The 25708-nt window shown below is 43.2% G+C and overlaps 2 protein-coding genes across 2 annotated transcripts; one reads left to right on the forward strand and one right to left on the reverse strand.

Annotated features, from left to right (window-relative positions):
* Positions 1–3205: 3205 nt before the first annotated feature.
* On the reverse strand, positions 3206–19739 carry LOC6575273. Its single transcript, XM_002001250.4, has 7 exons — positions 19188–19739; positions 13014–13454; positions 8313–8986; positions 8079–8214; positions 6538–6671; positions 4427–4655; positions 3206–4362 (listed from the first exon to the last, which is right to left on the reverse strand). Exons 2-7 carry the CDS (start codon positions 13066–13068, stop codon positions 4256–4258), a joined length of 1335 nt encoding a protein of 444 aa, XP_002001286.1. The 5' UTR covers positions 13069–13454; positions 19188–19739; the 3' UTR covers positions 3206–4255.
* Positions 19740–20023: 284 nt separating this feature from the next.
* LOC6575274 lies at positions 20024–22266 on the forward strand. Its single transcript, XM_002001251.4, has 2 exons — positions 20024–20765; positions 20980–22266. Exon 2 carries the CDS (start codon positions 20985–20987, stop codon positions 22107–22109), a length of 1125 nt encoding a protein of 374 aa, XP_002001287.1. The 5' UTR covers positions 20024–20765; positions 20980–20984; the 3' UTR covers positions 22110–22266.
* The last annotated feature ends 3442 nt before the right edge of the window (positions 22267–25708 follow it).

Here is a 25708-nt window from a genome sequence, read left to right on the forward strand (position 1 = left end):
ATATATTATTTTGTTGTATTCCATTTTGCTTCGCTCCGCATATTGATTTGCCATTAATGGATAAACTGGGCCAGGGGCACATAAGAGCAGAGTATAAACCAATTCGGGCATATATAAATAATGCATATGAATGCATGAACGGTATTTTAGAGCAAATTTATGTAGAAACTCGACGACTGCAGCAGAGATGCTGGGGACCAAATAATCGTAACAATTAATTTGTTTGCCAAGCAATTAAATTCCAAACTCGCTCCTCGCTCTATGTTTTCAATAGAAAAAACTAGTGAATTTATTATGGTTTTGCTGCATATTCAAATGAAGATTGTTAGCGGCAAACTCATTAGAAACTTTTCGCTTTCCACGACTCCGTCAAAATTTACCGTGCTCTCATTAATCATTGCTGCTAAAAACTAAAAAACAAACAAGTAAGAAGGCTCTAGTCGAGACTGCTCGACTAGGAGATACCCTGAACCCTCTAAGCTGATATTCTAATAATTCTGCATTTTTATGCACACATACATACACATGCATTCACACGCACGCATAAGCCTACGCTCTGCTAACTGCGCAGTAAGCAGCGACTGCGCTTGGGCTGCGCTGCTTTGTGGGCAATATTATGAGAAATTATTTGTTGAATAATTTCTTTTGTAGACATAAGATCTTAATGAAACTTTAAGAGTGTAATTATATGATGAATATGTGTGTACATTCCAAAGCACAAGTCTCTAGTACTTGAAATGCGTTTTTTACAAATTGGGGGAAAAGGGGGCGTGGTATCCAAAATCTGTAAATTACAAAATCTTTGTATTGATTAACTTTATATACAACGCAAATTTGAAGACTCCAGGTCTAAACATGTTCAAATTAGGCTGAAAAAACAATGCCGATTTTTCGATTATTCTCGATAAAAAAGTTATCGGATGAATTATCGAAAAAATAAAGCAAACTCGTACTGCGTATGGTACACACGAGTATGCATACCAAATTTCAGCTCTCTAGCTCTTATAACTTCTGAGATCGACGCACTCATACGGACGGACGGACGGACGGACGGACGGACGGACGGACGGACAGACGGACAGGGCTATATCAACTCAGCTCGTCGCGCTGATCAAGAATATATATACTTTATGGGGTCTGCCACGCCTCCTTCTGCCCGTTACATACTTTTTCACAAAACCATTATACCCTGATTACCCATTTTCAATGGGTTCAGGGTATAAAAAGAAGAAAACTAATTTAATGCAACTTAAATCAAATGAAATTGCTCCTGCAGTGCTGCAATTTAGTCAGGTACTTCCGCACACACACGCACACGAGCACTTACATACACACACGCGCATGCGAGTGTCGATTGGAGCGTCATAATTACCCTCTCCCCTTCGCCAGGTGTGTGCCGTGCCCCTTGTGCTGTGTGTGCGAAATAAATTTATCAGCTATGCAATCATTGGCAATAAATTCTTGCCCACTTCCTGCCAGAGGCTAAAAGGCCGCCAGACTGAACGCTTCGAACTGAAGCATTTAAATGGCGCCGTTTATGCAATGCATGCTACACATAAATCTTGACCATCCCAGCCAAGGTGTAGCCAGAGCCAGGGATTAGAGTGCCCAAGCACGCCTTGGACTTGTTTTATATGGCGCGTATCTTGACGCGCTTTGCGTGTGCCTTTCTGCCCCAGTTGCCCCTGTTGACTCAGTTGCCCCCATCGCCTCAGTGGCGCCTATTACCCCTACTACTCTTATTAATTTTGCTTCCGTTGTTTTTTCTTCCTTTGTCGCATTTCGGTGAAACTTTTGCGTGCCTTTCTATTTTTGTGAATGGCATAAAGTTTACTGCGCCATCAAATTGGGAAAGCCGCAATGGCAGCGACTGTGCAAGTGGAATATGTTATGTCTTATTTGGTTATACGCTGAACCCACTGAAAGTGGAAAATCAGAGTATATTAGCTTTGCAAAAATGCATGTAACATGTAGAAGGAGGCGTGGCAGATCACATAAGGGATATGTGTTCTTCAGCAGGACGGGGACACAAGTTGATCAAGCCATGTCTGTCTGCCCGTTCGGCCAACTATTTATTAAGCGCTCAACTTAGCGATCTTATTAGTAATTGAAATTTTAAATACATATTCCTGAGTACCATACAAAGTACAAGCATATTCTATTTGATTTCTTTGGGAACTCACCCCATTAGCTTGTTATCTATGGATACCTTCATTTTAGTGTTGTGCTTGTGCTTGTGTTGTGCAACACAGTGTTGCATTCACAGAATGTCAGATTTTACAATACATATGTATATACCTTCTTGCCTGATTTTTGTCTTTCTTCAGTTCGATTGCAGTTTAAGCCGGTTAAGCCAGCTCGCCCTACTTAAGTGTTCTTTCTCATGCATTCATAAGAAATGAGTACAATGATTTCGATATCAGCTTTCTGGGTATCTCCTAGTCGGTTAGTTGGCTGACTAGACTCTTATTTGGTTTGGTTGATATTTTTACGCGCGCACCTAAAAGGATGCACGATTCTATTTTTTATACGTCACCGCCATTTTGTTCGTACATGTGTGTGCATGTGTCTGAGTGTGTGAGAGTGTTGGCGTGTTTCGTGAGTTGCGGTTTTTGTTTGCTCAGAACATTTGTACGTGGTATTTTAACTTTGCTGCCATATAAACTTGGTATCTTTTATGTTGTTGCAAGAAAACGGGCGCAGGAGCAACACCTGTGCAGAAAAAAAACCTTTGCCGCGGTTATACAGGTGTTAATGTTTGTTATTTAGCCGGAGTGCGTGTCTGCTGTAGATAAAAGCATAGTACATGACCAAATTCCTGACCCCAATATAAACAAAAGACTTTAACTTTGTTTTCACATTTATATTTCAAACACTCAAGAGAAAGATGGAGAGAGAGAGAGCGGGAAAATAGAGAGGGAGTCGGAGAGTTGGAGAGAGAGAGAGAGAGAGGGACACAGTGAGCTTGCTTTATGACACATTTCTTTCATTTATTTTAGCTGCCGCTTTTTGGCATTTCATAGTTTTATTTCGATTTGCACTACAAACTCAAGTCAGTTTTATTGAGTGAAACAAACTCGCTTAGCTATAAATAAAACAGCTTAATTTCTAATTTACATGTAACATTTTCGTATATACTTATATATTGGTTGACCTTTCTAGTTTATCTGAACCAAATGGAATACATTAAATATTATTGTGATTATTTTGATGACATTTGTTTTTTGTGTTTACTTGTAGTCTTATTTCTAATCTGATTACTACAAATTATTATTCAACTCTCAATGGGGCAAACAAATAGCAACTCAATTTAATTAACTTAAAAGTTTCTTCAACTCTTTGTGCTACTCCACAAGGAGCAGTCTTAACAAAATCATGTCTGTCGTCTGTTTGTATTCAAATTGTGAATGAGGCAAATGTCGTTTCTGACGCAGACAATTCGAACGTGCGGTGCGGGTGTCTGCGTATGTGTGCATAAATGATGTATATATGAGTGTATGGTAAATTTGAGGTTTGAATTTCGCTTTGGTTACATTGAATTATTTACACACAGAAACTAAGCTCAACCATCCTTTATTGTGCGAGTAGTTTTGGATGTTCGTCGTTTTGTCGAGCAAAAATGTTTTTAATTGGATTTCGTTTTGCCAGAGAAACAGACACGCACACACACACACGTGAACACACACATGTGAGCATGAACATGAAGCAAACATTTAAATAACTATTTTCGTATTTTCGTACGGTGTTAGTGTTAGAGCTGCTCCTCTCGCCATCTGCCGTCGGCCGTCTGCCATTTTCCTCTCGTCTGAAAGTTAACAGTTAATGATAGATATGCATTTGAAAACTTTACGCTTTCGTTTGTATGTGTATGCGTATCTGTGTATGCCAGAGACACGATATTTGCACTAGATTTACCACATTTTGTCTAAAGTTACGACACATTTCAATTTGAATATGGATTGTTATAACTATTATCTGTCTGTGTGTGAGTATACATTTGCATTTCTCTTTCTGTCTTGAGTTACCACTACACATTCAGACACTTATGCTTACTGATTGGGCCATCAAGTTGAGTGGTTGCCGGGGAGTTTCCTGTTATCGGTTATCGCTTAGAAACTAAAGATATTACACTTTAAGTATACAAAATCACCTTTGATGCTCTGCAATTGCAATTGAATTGAATTTAATTGAATTGAATTGAATCGAATCGGTTCGAAAATCATGCGGTCGCCTTTAACTCCGCCCACAAGTCAGCCTAGGTCAGCTCCGGCTGAAGCAGCCACCGGCCAATGCGCGCCAGGATGATGGTGATGGTCAGCAGGCGAAGTAAATTGCTCTCAATCCGTCCGGCATCGCTACGCACTGTGCAGGAGAAAGCAATTAAATTGGTGGTGCCAGTTAAAGCACACCCACTGTGGCCACTCACCCAGCAGCATTGTCTCGCGATTGTCAATAATGCCAGGACGACGCTGTAGAATGCTCTCCCGGCCACCCTTCCACAACACCGGCGATATGCTAGCCAGGCACTTGACGCGCATGTCGCCGTCATGGAAGTGTCGTGGCTCCAGCTCCAGCTGCAGGCCGAGTATCGAGGTGATTAGCCCGTGCTTGTGCACGATATCGTTGTATCTGCGCAGGTATTGCTCCTCCAGTATCTGCAAGGTAAGACCAGACAGACGCGGATGCAAAGCTTTTAGTCATTTGCTACATTTGACGCTCTTCCTGCCATTCTCTTCCTCATCTGTGCGCCCTGTGTGACTGAGTGAAAGTTAAGTGACGTTCCAGTATATGCCCGCATTGCATTTTGTTATTAGAGGCACACACACACACCCGCACACACGCATGGTGTATGAGTAACGACAACAAGTATACGCCGGGGTATGTCAGACGTGTCTGGCCATCGCTCAAGGGCTGAGCTGAAAGAGCGTACATAGATGGCTCTTTTGTTCGCCCCGGCATGCTTAGTTGTCTGTGCTGAAGGTTGCAATTACAAGTACAGGCAAACGCTTTATAATTTCTCCCTTTCAATGTTGCTGTTGACAGCAAATTGCGTGGGGCGTGGGGCGTGGGGCGGGGGCAACAGCTCACGCCACACTATGCCGCATATACTGGGGGTGAAAAAATTGAAGTCATTTGCTCAGACCCCGATGCCATAAACAAGAGAAATGCGAACTGCAGATACAAAATGTGAAATGCTAAAATAAATAGCTTGAACTTTTTGCTCATATATTGGATTTGGATTGAGTTTGAATTGGAGTTGTGGATGCGAATGCGGATGCGGATGAGGATGCGGGCGGCGCACTTTGGCACTTTGCGATCGAAATGGCTGCCATTTGTTATGCGATTGGTTTGCCATTCTTTATGGCGGCCATAAAAATTACAAAGCTTCCGAATTCCAAAGTTGAAAGCGAGTTTAAACTTGGCACGCATAAATTAAACAGGCTCAAACGGTCGCAATTGTGCCCCGGCCCGGATCTAACATAACAAACATGCTGCAAATGCCAGCAGCTATCCAGTGTCCTGATACAAAACACTAAACAAGGACACGCTACTGGGCAGGCAGCCCCTGCCGAATAGAGGCGGGGAGGCATTTAAAATGCCCTCCGCATACCAAGTCAGAGCCCAGGACATTTTGCGGCCAGAACGAGGGCCGAGCTAGAATTAAAACTTTTTCAAAATTGCAAAATTTCTCCACCTGACGGACAGTTATTGTTAGTTGAGAGAGAGCTGATAGCTGAGGAGGGGCGTGTCACAGTAAGAAAAAATAAATAAACAGCATTTAACAGGCGCTTATAGTGAGTAGCTGCTAGACAAATGTTATTCAATAAGTATTCCCCATTGTCGAGCTGCATATAAACCGGAAGACGTGCCTAATCGTCCCTATTGATTTTTTCTTTATTTATACAAGTGGACGGCATAGGCACGGCCGAGCTCTGCAGCAGGAGTAGCAGCAGGAGTACCAGCAGCACCATGGTACAATGAACTAACTCGTACCTTAACGCCTGGGTTCACACAATTTGAGTAGCATGTAGTCGACGACTATAAAATGCAGTGGGGCCCAGACCCATGGCTGGCTGTTCATTCCTCATGCCTCGGCTCCGGATCGGCAGCAGCCGTTTTGTGTTCCGGCTACGGTAAACGTGTAACGAGCTTTCAGCTAGATGGATGGCCCAGCTACACCTACAGACAACTAACAACATGCCATAAACCATTCCAAGGCCCTTTGGGCAACTGCAGCGGTTAGGGCGCGCCGTGCACATAGGCAGAGCTGAGCATGATTTTTGCTCGTGAAATCATTGCTGGCACCTAAATTGGCAGCTGTGCCAAGGATTCGGACACTATTCTCCCACACCCACACCCACACCCACATCCACTCGCCTCCATCTCTCAGTTCATTGTTAGCAGCTTAAATATTTACTGTATGCATAATTTCAACATTTTTCGTTGAGCCAACACTCGCACCAGGGCACAAAAGAGGTACGGAAAAACATGGCAAAAGCTAACAGAACAAGTTGGATCCTTGTGCGTGGCACCTACCGGCTGGTCATTGACGAACCACTGTAGATGCGATGCTGGGTGTGATTTCCCCGACGTGCAGTTTAAAGTTAAGTATTCACCGATTTGATACTGGTGCTGTTGCCCTCTAATGTGAGGTCCATCGCGTGGCAGAACTGCAAGAGATGGATGTGAAAGGATAGAGATAAGTTTTCAGATTGCAGACAGATGATAATTCCATTTTATTTTGGATTATTTAAAAAAAGAAAAATATTTAGAAAGAGATATCTTGAATATAACTTTCTCCAAAAAGATATTAATCGGATATATTTAATACTATATTTAAGTACTTAAAACATAATAATATTACCTACATTATTTACACATATTACTCTTTGCCTTTTGTAGTATTTCTTTCAGCGTTTATTGTTAATGTAAATGTAATGCAAAAACGGACTACAAGTATTAACAACACCCGCAGCAAAGCCATTGAAATTGTTTTTAAGCTCTTATAAAAAAGAGTAAAAATAACAAAGCAACAATTCCCACATAAACTGGCAACAAACACAAAATATGTTGTTCGCGGCCATGCTGCGGAAATATCCATTAAAATGGCATTTCAACTTATAAATCGCCGGCTCGGAGCCACTGCCGTAACTGGGGACCGTTGCCATGCCGAATGTATTGATATAGCCCGACATACTCCACTGGCGCCCAATAGCCGTTTACCATATTCCCCTTTATAGCCTGCCCACTGGCACTGACACAGGCACTGGCCATTTGGCTTAAACAAATACGAAATACAAAAACCATACACATGCATATGGGCAAATAAAACAGAAGAAGATTATGTAGAGCATATAGTAGTGCATGCGATAAACAATAAAAAATATACATCGTGAAATTACAGAAAAATGCTGTTATAGAACTAAAGCTTATGAATGGCCTTTTAAAAGCATTCCAAACGCAATACAAACAGCTCAGGAAGCCGCATTTACCGTTCCACGAAAAAACGAGTTCAACTGTAAAGCAGATGTGTGTGTGTGTGAGTGTGAGTGTGAGTGTGAGTGTATTCTTTTGTGATGTATTGTGTGATACAATGGCTTTTGTTTAAATTGAAAGTGCTTGACTAGCAGATACTCTCAACTGAGCTAAGCCCAAAAGAAAGAAATCCTCTCTGTTTGCAATGCAATCTCTTGATCCACATTTGATCATATTCTATATCAGGGCTTGAATCTTTCAATTGTTCGAATATACATTTAATAACATTTTTGTTTATTCAGTCCATTAGTTGCACAGACAAAAAGTCAACATCCCGAGCTGAAATGGCAAACATATCAAAACTGTTTGCAAATCTCCCTCTCTATCGCGCTCTATCAGTATAATTCTTGAACTAAATGCCAAAGCTCTGAAATATACATAAATAAATAAACGTGGTCTGTGTACCAATTCAATATTTGTTTGCAATTGTAATTGCAGACGGAAAATTGTTTGCAAAATATTTGCTTGTCCATTAGATGGAATGAAAAAATGTTTCTGATAGTATTTCTAGTTATTTTTAATATTATTTGTTTTTGACTTACACACAATGTCCATGCGACCCTCGCCCTGTACAGATGAAAAATTTGGCGCCTCGGCGGAGATTTCACAGCGGTAGAGGCCAGTCGAGTTGAGTGTGAGCCCACGCAGCAGCACGCGACTGGCATCAGATAGCTCCTCCTGTTGGCAGAGAGACAAAGGCAGAGGTAAGGAGAGAGGGAGAGAGAGAGGGTGTTGGTTACTGGGTTTCTTTGAGCTCTGTTCGCCCGCATACTTACAATCACGCGCACACCGTCCACGCGGTAGCTCGTCTTGGGCGGACGCGCCTTTGGCACATAGCGATAGAATTCCTCGTTGTCTTTGTACCATTTGATGGCGTAGAGCGACTCGCCCTCTTCTTGCGTCTCCTCCTCCTCCTCGTCGCTCTCATCGTATCGATCGTCTCTGCCAAAGTCGGGCATATAGGAAATGGATCCGCTAGAGCTACTGCTGCCGCCCACACCATTGCCACCCCCACCTGCACCACTGCTGTGCACACTGGCGCCGACACGCCCACCCAGGTAACCGGATGCTGCGCTGCCTCTGTAGACGCTGTGCCCATAGGGCGACTTCTCTGGCAGCGGAGGATTATGTCTCTCCGTCTGACTCTGACTCTGGCTCTGATACTGGCGCATGGCCATTGGCTGATGCTGCTGTCGTCGCTGTTGATATTGCCGCTTGCCCTGATGCGTGCGCCGGTGCACCGGCTGCCTCTCAACGTCCGCTGAGTCCACGTAGTGCAGCTCGCCTCCGGCGTGCGGCGTGTAGCGATCGCGTTCCCGATGCCCAGTGCTGATTATTTGCGGGCCGTGCGTGCGATTCAGCTCGTATTGGCATTCCATGAAAGCCGACTCACCTCGCATCTTGAAGGCGGGTATGGAGACTTTGATCATGCGCACGCCCAGTGCGAAACCTAAAGATGAAGAACAGAGGGACTTGAAAAATGTAACAGCAAATTTGTTTCCAGGCAACTTAAAGCTTTGATTGCGGCTTTAGTTTTCGTTGCGTTTTCATTGCGTATTCACGTAATTGATTTGTGTCAACTGAAATGAATGCCGGATTAGTAAGCCTGCCATATGAAAATGCATGATTTATGTGTAAAAAGCTGTTGGGTAAAAAACGAGCACAAACGCATGTAGGCAATCCTTAATGCTGCCAATGAACTGCCCTTGTTTTATTATCCTGTCGCTGGGTGGCTCGTAAATATTATAACTGACTACGTAATCGCGCTTAATCCTTTGTAAAATTATGACGCCGGCTGCCACGTCGCACATCCTGGCCACAAATTACAAATAGCAAACGAGCGCCAACAGGATATTGGCTCGCATCCTCGCCCCCTAACGCCGGGGCCATGTTCGCACAGCGTAAAATTAGAAAATCACCTCACCGTGTTGTCCTTCTTTTTTTTAAATAAATAATTTAATAGCCCACAAACAGTGGACTGGACTGGCTATTAAAACAGACAGCCAAGTCGCCTCTCGCCTTAAGCTGTGCAATTTTCGGCAATTGGCTGAGAAGCATTGGAAACATTTTACAGCTCCTGCTTAGCATGCCACAGGCTGCGGCATTAAAAAGTTCGCGTAGGCATTGTTTGCAGTAGCTAAATTCATTTCGAATAATTAAATTCGGCCTTAATGAGGCACGTGCCAAAAATTAATGCCGAAAACACGTAATTAAATTGAGAAATTTGAATATCTGACAACGAGTTGCAAATGCTGAGAATGCTTTCGTAGCCAGTCAGCGGTGTATGGAGCCACTCAGTTAGCAGTTGGAAGTAGCTGCAGCAGCTTTGTCACAAGAAAACAGAAAAGTATCCACATATACATATATCCACATATTGACACAAAGCAGCAGCGCTGACAAAGCAAACACATGTCATTTTGGCTACATTACAAAGTACATTAATTAAAAGGGGAAATGCTCAAACACCCGCATATCCATATCCAACGGCAATGGCAGCAGCTAAAGCAACACCAACAATGCCAGAGCCAGCGCCAGCGCGAGAGCCAGAGCCGGAGAAAGAGCCAAAGACAATAGCGTCGCCTGCAGAAGCGACAGGGACAAAACGTCTGGACTACAATGGGCAAAGCCACATGAAGTCTGATTAAAATGCAAGTGCTGGGGAAATGCACGTTGAAGCAAACAAAATATTTTATGAATCATGCATATGTGAATGGGAATTCTGTTCCTGGAACGAAGGAAACCTTTAATCAATTAGAAGTTCGATTTCAATGCTAAGATATTATGCACCATTCCGAGGCACTCTAAGTAAATTAATTATGCGCTGGCCAGAGCAGCAGCTGGGACAACAAATCGGACGAAAAGCATTATACAGAATACATGATTAAGTATGTATGATAATTTCGCTCATTAATGCATATTTAATCAGGCGGCTCCCTGCGGACCACGTAACCTGTGACCGGCCATCAGCCATCTGTTGACACTGAATGCTTAACATAACTCGATAACATTGCCTAGCTGATGAAAATACAAAGGAGCGTGAAATAGGTTAAACAGGTTCAAAACATCAGTTCAGAGCAGTCCAGAGCAGCCCAGAGCAGACCAGAGCAGCCCACAGCAGCCCAGAGCGGCCCAGAGCATCCCAGGCTGAAATGCGTTACCAAATAGCGCATAATGAAGCCCGCCATTAGCAGATAAAACTGGCCAAAAATCTATCGAAACGGCTTACTTGGACAGCGGCGATGTCAGTAAGCGTGCCGCTGAGAGCGAGAGAGGGAGAGAGACAGAGAGAAAGAAGCCCCAACCACGATTTCCTCTACTAATGAGTTCTATACCAGCCGAGCAATTATGCCGCCCCATTCGGGTTAAAAAAAAAAAGAAAGTTTTTATCAGCCAAAGCGTTTAGCGCGAAATTCTGTCAGTCCCAGGGCCAGGGCTGCTGCAGACAATGGCCCTGGCTTGGCAGCCTATCAGCAAAAAGTTACCGAAAACTGTCAGAATGTTAAAGAAGCAGCAACAAGAACAACAACGAATTCTGTGGCAGATATTCAAATGCCAGGCAATTAAAACTGGTGCTCATTAAGGCTCCGGCAACCCTCGTTGTCGCGTTGCTGTTGCCCAGATAAAAGTGTCTAGACTAAATTAACATGTACATTTATCATGCAGGCAGCGAGCTATTGACACTTTAAACTGTGCTAACACAACAATTAGTTTGCTGGAAAAAATGCACTTCGTTGTAGATCACGCGTGGCCTTGTGCCGTATTCGCAAACAATTCTATTAAAAAACTGCTCTCAAAGGGAAATTCTAATGAAAAAGCCTGTAGGTTAGGTTGACTCGGTAAGCGAGCGGCAACAAAGGCTATGGTGGAAAATTCTATGGTGGCCTGTGGTGCGGCAACTCATCAGCAACAGCAACAGCAGCAACAGCAACAACAACAACAGTAAAAACAACTAGTTTAACAACAAGCAACAGCAACAACAACAACAAAAGTGTGCAACAGTTTTCAGTCGCTTAGCTGGCTCAAAGGCGGCGTTACACATACGCCCCGTTGCGGGGCGATTGTGTGTGCATTTTTGTTTAGGACCACAACGACCGGCAACAACAAAGCAGCTGAGTCTGTGCAACGCTTCTGATGTATTCAAGTTGACACAAATCTGGCGCAAATCCGCAAACACAAACAGGGAAAACTGAAACAACAACGCCAACAATTGCTGCTGCAATGCAACTTTAAACGGGTCTGACATGACGACCGATGTAAATGTATATATACATATGTATGTATGTATGTACAAGCCAGATGCCTGTGCCTGTTCCAGTGCGAAGTACTCTTGACTTGCAGCAAAGCATTTATGAATAACATAACACTCGCAACGAGCTGCAATTGCAACTGCAACAAGCGTCTGACAGGCGATGTGAAATTAAAAGCGAAATAACACCAAATGCATGGAGGGATACCGTGGCTGGGCGGGCTGTCACTGTTGCTAAGCTCGCACATAATTGAAAAAGTAATAACAATAACTGCAGCAGTGCACTGAGCTCGCGGCCGGGGTCGTATGAGTAATGCGAATGGAAATTTTCAGCAGTCGCATATCATTTGAAGGCACTTGAAATTAAATGTTGCACTAATATGCAATACGCAGCCGGGGGAGTGAAATGCAAGAATATTCGCCTTTACAAATTGAGCTGGGCACTGGTAACGGAATGTGTTGCAACTGCCGCACGTTCGCCACACAATTTGCTGACACAGCACGAAATAGCCAATGTGCGAGAGCAGAGTGTGTGTGTGTGTGTGTGTGAGAGAGAGAAAGAGAGAGCGGGAGACAGAGCCATTCGGCATGTGTGTTTTGAGCGCACTTTGAGTGCGATTACATATTTGCAAAATGAATTGGAATTTATGCCAATGCCAATGTAACAGCAGCAGCTGTAACTCCCTGCTGGTGCTGCATGCCTCACAGCCACAACATTTGCGGATGCATATGGCTGATTTCTGCAGGGAGCTGCGACCTACAAATGTCAACAGCAACAGCAGCCATCGAGCGAGCTACCTGTCTACCTGGCCTGGCCACCCGCGCTGAGCTCAACAGGCAGGCAGATATTCTATTAGGAAAATTATCTTGTTTTATTTAAAATAAACTCCAAATGGCACGCAACTTTCTCTGTCGCAGTGAATGGCTGCTATTTGTAAACGCAGCACGTGCGTCTCACAGGGCGAATAATCGAAATAAGCGAAAGAAAGAGGCGCTGCACGGATTGAGCCATTGTGGGAGGCAGAGATAACTGTGAGTGTGCGTGGCTGTGTGACTGTGTGAGTGTGGGTGTGTGCTTTGAGGTGTTAAAACCCAACAAGTGACTGTGCTGCGGCACCTACAATTTGCTTTTTATTGACTGGCAAGCTGAGCCGAGAGTCGACAGCGCTCGCATCGTCAGTTCCGCGGTTATGCTACCTGTTCTCATTCAGTTGGAAAATGTGGCACTCACCTTGTAGCAAACAGCAAATGAGCACAATGATGCGTATATCGCTTATGTGTTTCATATTTATGACATAATAATCCCCTATGCCCAGCTAATGATACGAAGTCCTGCTCTGGGTGGAAATTGTAATGCGTTTGGCGTCCTTGGCGTCCTTGACGTCGTCGCCTCGTCGCCTCGTCTCCTCGTAATCTGTTTTCCTGCCGATTTCAGTGATTTTCTTTCTTTAGCCCTATTTGATAGTTGTTCGTTTCAGTTTGTGCGCCTTTTGTTTATGGGATTTGTTGGCATTTCTGTTTACTTTAGCTTCGCTTCGTTTTGTTTCGTTTTGTTTTGTGCGCTTATTACTTTGTGCAACTTTTCGCATAAATTTCAGCCTGTTGCCATTTATAGTTGGCTCGAGTCCCATATGCAGACACTGGCAGTGTCTCATTAAATGCGCGTTGAGAGCTGCAAGAGAACAGAAATAAATTTAATAAAGATCTTAAGAGATTTGGTATTTCAAAAATATACAAAAGTTGTGATGGAATAAACGAGTAGTGACATTTATTTGGGTCATCAACAGTTTTCCATGACTTGCACACACACATTCAATTATTATCAATTATTTGGCTTTCTCTTGGCTTTTACGGGCACAAAGGTAGGCCCCATTATGTTGAATGGCATGAAATTATTTTTGGCCACGAGTCGTTTAACTAGTATCGATTTTCATGGACATTGAAAGGCCTCTGAACTATAAGAGACTTGTCAAAAGCAGTGAGAGCTCATTGTTGAATGGAGACAGATACGAAAGTATGATTATCAGTGATTGAAGCTGACTGAGATAGCTTGACTGAAGTCCCAGTCTATGATAAGAACTTTCAAATGTCAAACATACAAAGCTGATTTGGCCTTGCTTCCAAATGAAAAAACATTAAAAAGGCGCTTTGCGAATCGTCATAAAATCAATATGGAATTCGAGAAAAGCAAAGTAAAAGGAAATAAATGTGGCCATGCCCTGACGGGGGTCCCTAAGTCCCTGGCTTCTAAATCAAGAAACATTTGTCGTGCTTTTGCTTTTAAATGAAATACAAATCAGCAAGCAACACAAAGGACAAACACGAAAAAAAGGAAACTGAAAGTAGGGCTGGAGTGAGAATCTAAACGTTAAATAAAAAGCGATGATGTCGAAGTCGACTTGATGTTCCCTCGACTCTCCGCTCATTCTCTCATTCATTTCGCATTTGGCAACTGAAACTTTGCTGATGTGTTTTTTTTTTTTTTTTGCCCACAGACGCAGATGAATTTGTCTGTTCTAGTTCCTATTGCCGCTCCCGTGTCCCGGCGGCACATTATGCGCAGTCTCGCAAAAGTTGTGGAGTCTTCAGCTCGAAAGTTTATTTTGTATTCCAATTGCTTTTGTTGTTATCTGGGAACGAAAAATGCTGCGCCTGCGATTATGCAGTAAAAACTTTGCCAGCGCCGCCATTTTGCATTGCAAAGCGCGATTTTGGCCAAATTGGGTTGCGCGACGGGCGCAACTACGTGACACGGCGCGACGAAAGTTTCTTTCTGGGTTGACGGCATGAATGCACGCTGAAGAGGGAGCGGGTGCTGGGCGGCACTACTTCCCAATTTGGTACTACTTATAAGACCCAGGTAATGCAGCAAGCAGCAAGCAGCGAGCCGCGAGCAGCATTTTTCCGCTGCATTTCCAGCTAAAGTTGGCTAATTCCTAACTTGTTTAAATATGTGCAAACATTGCTCCGCCAAATGTTATTCATTTTTGGCACTTCGCGAGGGGGATTACGAATTTGGGGTGAACAGCACTTTAAAGAACCGTTGCCTTGCCACAAATCTGTGGACTTTTTCCTCTTAATACTATATTCGCTTGCTTTATGTCTCGCCTCTGGTTGGAACTGCGGCTGCAGTGCCACAGTCGAACTGTTTTTTTTTTTTTTGCTTGTTTTTCTACTGTCCACAGTTTCATCTATGTCGTCGTCGTCGTCGTCGTCTTCATCAGCAACTTTGTTGTGGCTGCTGCAAAAGTTATTAAAGCTGCAGCCGCACTTTATTATTGTAAAACAAGCAAAAGCAACCGGACAACTTGTCCCTTTGGTCTGGCCGAGCGTTTGCAGTTGTTTATCTTTCAGATAGTTGCCCTAACTTTTTGGGGTCATGTGCTGCATTGCGGGTGGGAGCTTATTTGAACTGTCACATATATATACAAATATTTAGTTATACATACATATCTACTATTATTTGGTGCATCTTAAAAAGGATAATTAATGCGAAAAAATTGACTGCGTGCTACATCAATTATTTATAATTTAATGCGAAAGCTGCTATCAACTGACAAATTAAATTTATACGTTGACCCACGAAATCCCATTTGCACTCTCTGACCACATGTCAAAGATGTCAAGCTGCTGCCTATTTGCGCATAATATTGATTTTGGTTTCAAATGCGCATAGGGACCCACACTCAAAATTAACAAATTGACACACACACACACACATACAATTTGAGTGCATGGGATATGCTGGGGAGTGCAAATATTTGTCGCTGCTCGTATTGCAGGCCTGGCCAAAGGCTGCATTACCAAAAATCACATTAAAATCGGGCAGGCCAAATTGTTGTTGGCACAAGTCAAAATGTTTGTCACTTAATCCAATTTAAATATAAATTTTACATTAGCAACGAATGTAAAATTAAGTGGATCACTGAACGTCAGTCATTTGAATACCAGTGGGTAATCTGTTTAATGTAACTATTATCTTACTCTGGCAAAGTCAAAATTTCGTTTATTCTTGAATGTCAATTTGTTAACCTATTTTAGTAAAATTAGTTTCTGCATATAATGGAAATTAAGTTTTATTATTTCTGTTCATCTTATACTACAAATTTTGTGGGATATGAATATTCACAGTATTACCTTTATGTAGTTTTAAGCATTTTTTTATTAATTCTTCTTTCATTTAGAGTGAATAAAACACAATCAATTAAATACTGGTGATAGTTTTCTGTAAATCCTTTATTAATAAAATATTTTACTGTGAGCCCAAAGCAGGCAAAAGCATACAATTTTCTCTTTATATCATCTATTGATAAATATTGTATGAAACATTTAAAAGTGAATAAAAACGTCAGATTTTGTGCTTTGTGCTTTTGATTGGGTCTTGAATGCAGCTTAATGAATATGGTATAATAAAAATAATTAATTTATTATTATTATAATTTTTTTTTTTTTTTAATAAATTCATATGAAATCCAAATGAAACTTTTGTTTAATTAAAATTGTTGAATGTTAATTGTTGGCAACAAGTTATTAGTAAAAGGACAATTGAGCTTCATTTGCAGCAAACATAGTTTTTGCATTCAAATATTCATTGGATTCTAGTTTGAAAACGGCGCAGCTGCTACAAATTTACGAATGCTCATTAAAATGCGACATCCGGAGCTGCTACACATGGCTATATATTCTATTTTATAGTTAACCCTTGGGTCAGTCTCCTGAAGCGTCGAGCCCACACAGTGGTTAAATATAGTGGTGCAAGCTCATAAAAGATACACAGGATACTCGTATGTGTGTTGCAGTGGCTCTTAAATAAACATGAATGTACGTATTTTTACGTTTCACTTGATAAGTATTATGCTTGCAAAATAAAACCATTTTATGGCGGCATACATATAAAAAAAGTCTCTGCTTCGTGTGTGTGTGTGTGGGAGAGAGTGTGTGGGCAAAGTGTTTATGGCCTTTTTATGTGTGCGTCAACGTAGAAAATTATCCATGCCTAAACTAACTATAAAATAAATAAATTATGATTACCTATGCACAGGTACACACACTTTGCCATTTCAGCACGCACACAATCAACTCTTCGCTTTTTTTTAGTGCTGTTTGCCCATTTAAAATTTTATACTTATTAATTTTTGTTAAGTGTTTACCACTTGAGAGTCTAAAATATCTAGGCTTGTGGGATAACCCATGCTCATAGACTAAAATTAAATCAACGTCTACAGAATGATATCAGAGTGAATGCATATATGGTACATACACCATATATGATATGAGTAGAAAGCGGACAGGCAGCGATAAAAGCAAGCGACACTCAATGACAAGAAAAACTTTAATTTTTAATGCCGGCCCCGCCGTATGAGTTTTTCTGCCTTGGCGTGTGTCTATGTCTGCTGTTTCAGGTGCAAGGCTCATAAAATATAAATGAGTACATCGCACACAAACAACAAGAGCAACAACAACAACAACAGCTGCAGCACGGCAACTCTGTTGACAATGCTGAGCTGAATTGTGGCAGACTCCTTGTTACAGTTCCGTTGCTCGTGGACCTTCATAACCAGGATGGAGCGAGCTCTAATCTTTCGTTATTTTTCTTTGTCACAGCCTCGTTACTTATTGCAATATTTAAAGCAAAGCGAGGCTCAAGGCACGGCAGGTTGTTTGTGTAAATATTAAGCAAACAACAATTGTTGACTGAGATAAGAGCAGAACACCTTTTCGGCTAACTGCGACTTCTAATTAATTATCAAAATTTATAACTGACGATTTAAGGGCGCTCTAATATGGCCCGCCGCATATCCATTACTATAAAGGTGTAAAAATAGTTATTTATATCAACCCCCACTCCCACCAGCAATTTCGCCAACATTCCTATGCCAACAGTTTGCGGTTGCAGTAGAAGTGCCGCTTGAGTTGCCGCAGGCTAACCGCACAGGCAGCTCAGAGGCAGGCAGAGTCAAAGAATTAACTGCTTCATACAAGATTTGTTAGGTATGGGAATAAATTTAAGGGAAGAAATAAAGAATAAAGTCCCACGCTAGTGGGGGAAAGCCGCGAGTTGGCTGCGGCCCACACGGCGTATGAGTTATGAGCTCGTTTATTTTGCTTCATATTGTATTATTTTTGTTGTGTGAAACCTTAAGTAAACTTGATGTATAACATATTGCAGCAGAGTTGCCTTTAAAATTAAAAGCAAACAGCTGCCGTTTCTTTTGTCTCTGGTGAAAGTGAAGCTAAAATTACGCGCAAAGTCATATCTGATGAAAAACAGCAGGGGAAGCTAAGAGCGTTGAGAGGGAGAGGAAGGGGAAGGGGAGAGAGCAGAGAAGAGATGATGACGGCGTGTTTTCGCAAATTGTCTAAGCCGGAAATTAAGGGGAGTGCCAAAAGGAAACTCGGCTTAATGTAGTTCATTTAGAAAATGTGCAAAGTTTTTGCAAAAAAAAAAGAAGACAATTTATATAAAATTGATTTTAGTTTTATAGCTAAAAAATATGGAAATTAATTGGAAAATAATTTAATTAGATCTTATCTATTCATGCTTAATTTTAAGCCAATTTACTATTTTAATTAATTTGAAAATCCTCGTTAAATATTAATAAATAAATAATAAAATATATATAGGTAGCTTTCATGGCATGCCAATTAAGACTCAAACTTTTCGACGAGAACGTTGAGGTCTTGGTAATGCGTATAATTTGCAAAGATAAAACTTTCGCAGCACAAAAGAAGAATGTCAAAGTAAAATGCTTGAGACGTAAATTCTTGAAGAAAAATGACACAAAACTTCAAAAGTTTTTGGCAAGTAAAGTGTGAAAAAAAATTAAAGTTTTGCTCAAGTGGCAGCAACAATATTGAAAGAGCGTTACTGAAGCCGATGCCTTGGGGCTTTCATATTTCAGAAATGCTGGAAATGTTAATAAGGCGCCACTTGATCAGTCAACCCGAACGAGGCATAGCCTGTGACACAGCACACTTTGGGGCGCGTATGTTTGTATAGCATGCATTTACACATATATGCATATGTATTTGGAGGTATATAGATTTTCAATTCAAACATACGACAGACATTGTTTGCTGTTATTCAATGGCGGGCTTAACCCTTGTTTAATTTGCATATATTTGCGATTGAATTTTAATTGAATTTATGACGGGACGCTAAACTGTTTGCCTTTGTGCCAATACCCACAGCCTGGCCCCCATTGTTTATCTGCTATTGTCGGGCAAAGTAACCAAATAATTTACACACTTCCATGCATTGTTTATGCAATTGTTTACCTATGGGGTCATTGACTCCACGGACTAGCTTGAGTACAGTTGTAACGTTAGAATGGAGCTTTGGAGTTGCGACTAAATGGCAATAACTTGAACTATTTTCATTAAAAGTCTCAACATTATTACTTACATATTTTAGTTAGGTTTTTGGATCCGTTAAGTCTTCTGGGCAGTCAATGTTCCACATGTCAGCTCTATTTTTAATAAATATTCTTGAAGTGATCCACTGAACCAATTATTGTTGTTCTACTTTGAATTCCACTGGAGTAACTGACACGTCTGTCATTACCACACACAAACACACTCACACTATAGCCGTCTCTTCTGCGTATTTTTCATGTCGCTTAACTACCTGGACATGCAATTTATGTCGTGACTTGCATCAAGCAGCCATTAGACTTCACTCGTCAACGGCTCTGAAACTTTAAATGCCCGCGCACTTCGAAAACAATTGCACACTAATAATTTTCACGCCTGGACAGGTGACCGAGTGCACAGGTTGACGTGAACGCGGCAATGCTGTGTCGAGTTGTACGTACGGCATAATGCCAACTTGTCGAATTGACGTTGATATTTGGCAGCTAAATCCACAACCGCAGTTAATATTGTTAACGCCCGTGCAGCTGCCTCTGGCCAACCGCTGTTACGTCCGTGTCGTAGACCCAACCGATTCAGACTGAGCGGCTCCTGGCGTGGGCACAGCTAACGTGGCGTTCAGGCCGAGCCAGGCATCGGCATTGGCTGCGGCAGCGTCGGGCTCGTGTCAGCTTCGGCAAATGGCTCGGTTGGCGGGATGCGAGAGCTTTTTTAGTACACTTTATATCGTAAACGATTGTAAGAGAGCGGAATGAAGCTGAGACAGCAGAGAAACAGATGAACTGCATACGATATAAATTGGTAAACTCGGTTTATCAGAGTAGGCTGGCTGTTTGTTGACATCAAGGTTGAGACCCTTTGCTGGCTATGCCATTTCAAATTTCAAGCCTTAAAGGCTCCGACCTGCTGGCAATATACATATATTTCATTAAATACAAATTATTCCTGTTAAATGACCAAATTCGACTGAGCTCGCTTCTCCTAATGTAGCAGCCAGCGGCCGAGAAACAGAAGACTACACAAACCACAGAGAGCCACGCACGGAGTCCCCTCGTATCTGTGTGTGTGTGTGTGTGTGCCTGCCTGATTGTGTTGCTGTGTTTGTGGAGCGGGCACTTCAATTCTTGTGATTTTGCAAAATTCTCAAAAATAAACGAAAAAAGACTGAAAAACAAAAAACCAACAAAAATATAAAAATTCTGTAAACAAAGCGAACGTCAAGCAGTGCAGAGCAGAGCCGGGACCACCAGCAGCAGAAGCAGCGGCAGCAGCAGCAGCAGCCAAAACTGTTAACCTTTTGGGGATATCAAGCATTTACGGCAGCTCGCGGCAACTGTAACATTTAAGTTTTTATCAGAACAAAGTAAAGTTTTGTTGTACGGATTGCGCCGCCCACAAATCCGAAGGAGCCAAGCAGCAGGCGCCTGGCAGCCACAAGTGCACGTGCGCCTGGCCTCAAAGGACGCTTGAGGACTTAAAGCAACAATTTTTTTTCTCTGTTTATTCTTCTGTTGAGGAAACTTTTTATATCCCTTTCAATTTGATTTCTGCCGGAGAGCTTTATAGGGATTTAAATTTCGAAGTACAGCAGTGGGAACTATTCGCCGTTCAGGTAAGTCACCAAGGCGGGCGGATGATGCCGTCTAGACACGTCTCACATTATTTCCGCTGCAATTAAATGCAAATCAAATGCGATGAGTGCGCCAGCTGGCATAAGACCACGTGAAAATCATTTATCATATGTGGCACTCGTTGAGCGACAAATTTGATTTGCATTTAGCTGCCAAAAGGCAATGGAATGACGCTTTGCTGCCACCTGCCCGCAGCCACAATGAGCAAAAAGAAGAACCGCACAGGCACCAAGACCGAGGCCATGGATCTGGGCAGCACAGCTTTGGCGAGCAAGCCAAATATTGCCAACACAGCATACAACAATGACGCTTCCATGGATCGACTCGCTGGCTTGGAGGACCTTGCCCAGTTCGACAGTTCGGGCATGCCGTTCATTCTAGTCGACGGGGTCTGTGTTCGCAATCGTCATCAGCTGCACATCGCCCTGTCGAAGCGCGAGAAGAAGTGTATGAAGCGCATCAAGCGGCAGTGCGCAGTGCTGCCTTGGCTGGAGCATACGAGACCGGCTTACGATACGGAGCCCTTGACGGAGGCGGAGAAGGACGCTCAAGATGAGCTAAACTTTCAGGCGGATCTGCAGCTCTTGCAGCTGGACATGCTGAAGGGCGAAGAAAAAAGTCCAGAGCCTCAGGAGACTGACTCGCACACACCCATTGCACATGCCGTCAGCACAGAGGATCTGTCGCCCAATTTGTCAAGGATCGAAGAGATTCGCATTCAGCTGGAAAGGCTGCGCGAGCAGCAGCAGAACGAGCCCGATGAGCCTGAGTCAGTCTTGGAGCAGCTGCGCATCAGACGCCAGGCCACATTTGACATTGAGCGTGATGCACCGATCTCCGAGTCCGCTTCGAGCCTCTCCCTCGACTTGCAGACGCCCATTTCGCTGCCCCAAACCGAGTCACGGCCGAGCTTACAGAAGATGTACAGCTCGACCTGTTTGAGCGGAAAGTCAACCTCCAATGTGCTACTGGGTAGAAGCTGCAGCAGGTCAGATTCCTTTCCCACTCAGAAATCCGCTGATTCGCCCATTGACAGTAAAATCGAAGATCTGCTCATGCATCCAGAGAAACGTTCGCATAACCCTGGACCTTACTCCTATGTGGTAACTGTCTCGCCCAAGCCTGTTGCCAAAAGATGTAAGGTCGAGCCGATTGGACTAGCTAAGACCCGATCGCTCATGCTGCCAGCAGCCGCCCCAGGCTATGTGTCTGACAAGATAGTTCGAGAGCAGACGGACGATTTTGTTGCTGAGTCAACAACACTTCAGAACAAGTCACGCACATTCCTCAAGGTACCTCGCCTATTCAAGAAGCTAAAGAAGTGATTTCTGATAACTTTATATCACAAGCAGCAGGATTCCATTCAGTTCCACTTCGCGCTTTACTTTTTATCACTATTTGACGACGGGGTATTCTTCTCAATGGTTATTCGATCAATATATTTACGAAATAAATAGCCATTTTTGAAGCTGCTTCAGTTAACCCACTGTCTTATACGTGACAAATTTCCTAGAAAGTTTTCTGAAGTTCACTTCACCTGCCTCCATTTGTCGCACTTTGATTGCTCATTGTATCGGGGCCGTCCAAGGATGTAGCTCATTTAGCAAGGTTTGCTTAATTGTGGCAAAAGGTCCTTAAACTTTGCTTTGCCAGTTTGCCAGCGCTCACTTTTAAAGTGTACTCGAGCAGGACAAGTTTAGGAATTTCGGCAGCACAGCAGCAGGTCTCTCGCTCTCTGCTTGCTCTATCTCTCTCTTCATCTCTCCTATTTCCGGCCCTCTGTCTAGTTTCTGACAGATTTGGCAAAACGTCAGTCAGTCAAGTGCATGGCATATCTGCTCTTGCTACTGCAACTGCTTCTGCTGTTGTCCTTGTGGGACGAGCCAGTCAGAACAGTGTTTGGCCAAAAATCATTTTTGGGCATTTGGGCGATGTTCAAATTACGAGATTGACTGCTGCTCGGCTGGACGGCCGCTGGCGCCTAACGACGACAAAGACAAAACTTTCAATTAGTTTTAATTAAATAATAAACAAAATGACTCTGCGGGGCGAGCATTCTTTGAGGCTTCGGCCAATGAGTTTGGCCAACAAAACTGAATTAAAAACGATATTTAAATTAATGCCACAGCAGCAAATGAAACTGCCGCCGGCTGCGTCCACTCAAAGAACTGACAACATTTGCCATATTTTTGTTGTTTTGTTTTTTTGCCTCTCTCACTAGCTCGTATTTGGCCAAATAAATATCATGATTTACTGCGGCCAGACAGGAAACTATGCATAGTCGGCGCAGAGAGCGAACCCATGTTTCGTGTGCACGCTGAAAGGCTGTCGCTAAATAAAATTTTGCAATTAGATTTTGCAAAAACAGCCACAGCATCCGCGGGGACCACAAGCCCCCGTCAGCTACATAGCCAGCCCAGGCCAGCCCAGCTCAGCCCAGCCGGCCGCCTCTTTGGCCCAAATTTTAATGCAAAAACTTTAATCGCAGCGGCGCATTTCCGGCATTTGTTGATTTTTCTACTGCATTTCCTGTAGCAACAGAGCCAGCAGGAGTAGCAGCAGCAGCAGCAGCAGGAGCAGACAGCAGACAGCTGCGGCTTAAACACGAGTGCACTGCGGTCGACATCATCAAATTTGCTGCTTAGCGCTTACCAAGGACGAAGGACTCAGAGCGCAGCCCGTCACACACAGCAGCAGAGCAGCACGGCAAAGGCCAGCATAGGCTTTAGTAAATCTGTTTCCGTTGGCTGGTTTTAATTGCTGGCAGGGCCTGGGGATTTTTCGATGTACTTTCACTCGCTGAGCGCGCCTTTGACTGAGGCAGAAATTGAATACATTTTTTATTAGCTGGCCTTGCACATGGGCTGAGCTGAGTGCCTAGAGAGGCCCATTCAATGGGCTGAATTACAAGATGCATTATTTATAATTACAAGGCATTAAGCCTTAATTATATAAATTGTGCAGTCTCTAAAGCTCCCTTTTAAGTGTTGGCAAATTCTGCGTTGTTTCCAAATAAGTCACTCTGGACACGTTTCATAAATTCTGGCGTTTCTCTGCCACCGTTGCTGCTGTAGGTGGAAATGGGCTTGTGTTGCTGTTAGCCGTTAGCTGTGCATCGAGAAATGAAAATAAATTGCAAGTCGCACTCGCGACTCGCACTCGCCCGGGCTTTGGGCTTCCGGCGTGCGCGTCGCTAATCACATGTGGCTGGGGGGCAGGTTTACATATTTGAGCACTAGGTTGAGCACTTGATCAGCGAGTGGCAAGGCGTGGGCGAGGGCTAGAGAAATATGCATCCTTGCCTCACTCAGTGTGTCTCTGCGTGTGTATGTGTCTGTGTGTGTGTGTGTTTTGTGTGACAGCAAGATTAATAAAATTTATTATCATTGCGATAGTGCAGTCAGCGGGCAAAACAAACAGACAAAACACCCCAGCGCACATGTATTTATGTGGCCGACACTAAACCAGCAGGGAAAACATATCAAAATGAAGTAAAATTCATTTTACAACCAACACACACACACACACACACACAGCCACACACACAGATAGAGAGAGAGACGAAGCTCAGACCCTAAATTGCAATGCTGCGCAATTGCCTTGAGATCCAACAGCAGGAAAGCGGAAGTTCGACGCCTAAGTGGCAGACCCGATAATAGTGCTCGGCATGTGTGCTAAAGTATTAGCATATAAACATATAAACACACACATTGTCAAGTGTGTTTGTATGCGTGTGTGTGTGGAGAGTGTGAACGAAGAACTTTTGACTGCTGTGGCGCTATCTAGAGACACATAAATATGAAAATGCAGGCGGGACTCGAGAGCGCACCGAGCTGCATGACTGCGAATGCCAGCCAGAGTGTCAGTGTGAGTGGGTGTGAGAGTGCCGGTATAAACATCATGGATGGGCGGAAAGTGAGCACCTAGGCGCTGACTACTCGTCGTCATGCCACGCCCACAAACACGCGAGCAAAGGCGAATAAAAGTAAGAGAGGCAACTGCAGCCAGGCAGCATAGTATTTGAATATTATTGTCGCGCACACACGAGGCCCAGCCCATCCCCGAGCAGAACTGAACAGACCATCCCCGACCAGACCAGACCACACCAGCACCAGAGCCCGATCCAGGGACAGTAACAACAATAAACACATTAGAAGCTCCACTCAGTATTTAATGGTGTTTGTGCTATATAATAGTCGAGCACGACCCAGAGCGAACAGTGCGAACAGTGCGAGCCGTTCCTCTTGGTGCCGTAAATTCAAATTAAGTCGCCCAACTTGCTGACAGTTAAAATCTTCGTGGCAAAAATGTGGAGCGCAGCCAGGAAGTCGAGGTCCGAGCTGTTGCAGTAGTAACTGGCGCAGTTGCAGCAGAAGATCAGCTGCAGGCGCTATATATACATATATCTATATATTTGTTGGTAACTATATATATATATATATGGGTGTGTGTCTGTATGGGTGTGTGTTCGCATTAGTTAGGAGTAGTTTGGTTGAAGAGCGAACCGAGTTGCCTTTAGATTTATTGCCCCAAAGTGTAGCAGCAGCAAACTGCAGATGGATTAAGTGCGATTTGTGTCATGGAATGTAGCTGTGAGCAGCTGCCATATTTTAATTTTAATTAAATATTTTCCACAAGTCTTCTCGCCCTTAGCCAGCCACAGAATGTCAAACTCCTCCTGGATTGCCAACAAACTCCATCCAGCATCAAAGTGGCCAAAGGCATCTGCGAATTGAAAGAAACACTTCGTGCTGAAATGGTAAATGGAAAATGTTTACTGAACACTGAATTTTTCATTTACAGCTAGAAAAACAAACTGTATCACATTCCCAAATACATAATGTCCCATTTGAACTGCCATAGCCTAGACCTCTAAAAACTACAGAGAGATCTAAAAAATGTGGCATGTCTCTAACTTCTAAGG

The sequence above is a fragment of the Drosophila mojavensis genome, unplaced genomic scaffold (assembly GCF_018153725.1).
Source record: "Drosophila mojavensis isolate 15081-1352.22 unplaced genomic scaffold, ASM1815372v1 contig_231, whole genome shotgun sequence".
In the NCBI taxonomy this organism is placed as follows: Eukaryota; Metazoa; Arthropoda; class Insecta; order Diptera; family Drosophilidae; genus Drosophila; species Drosophila mojavensis.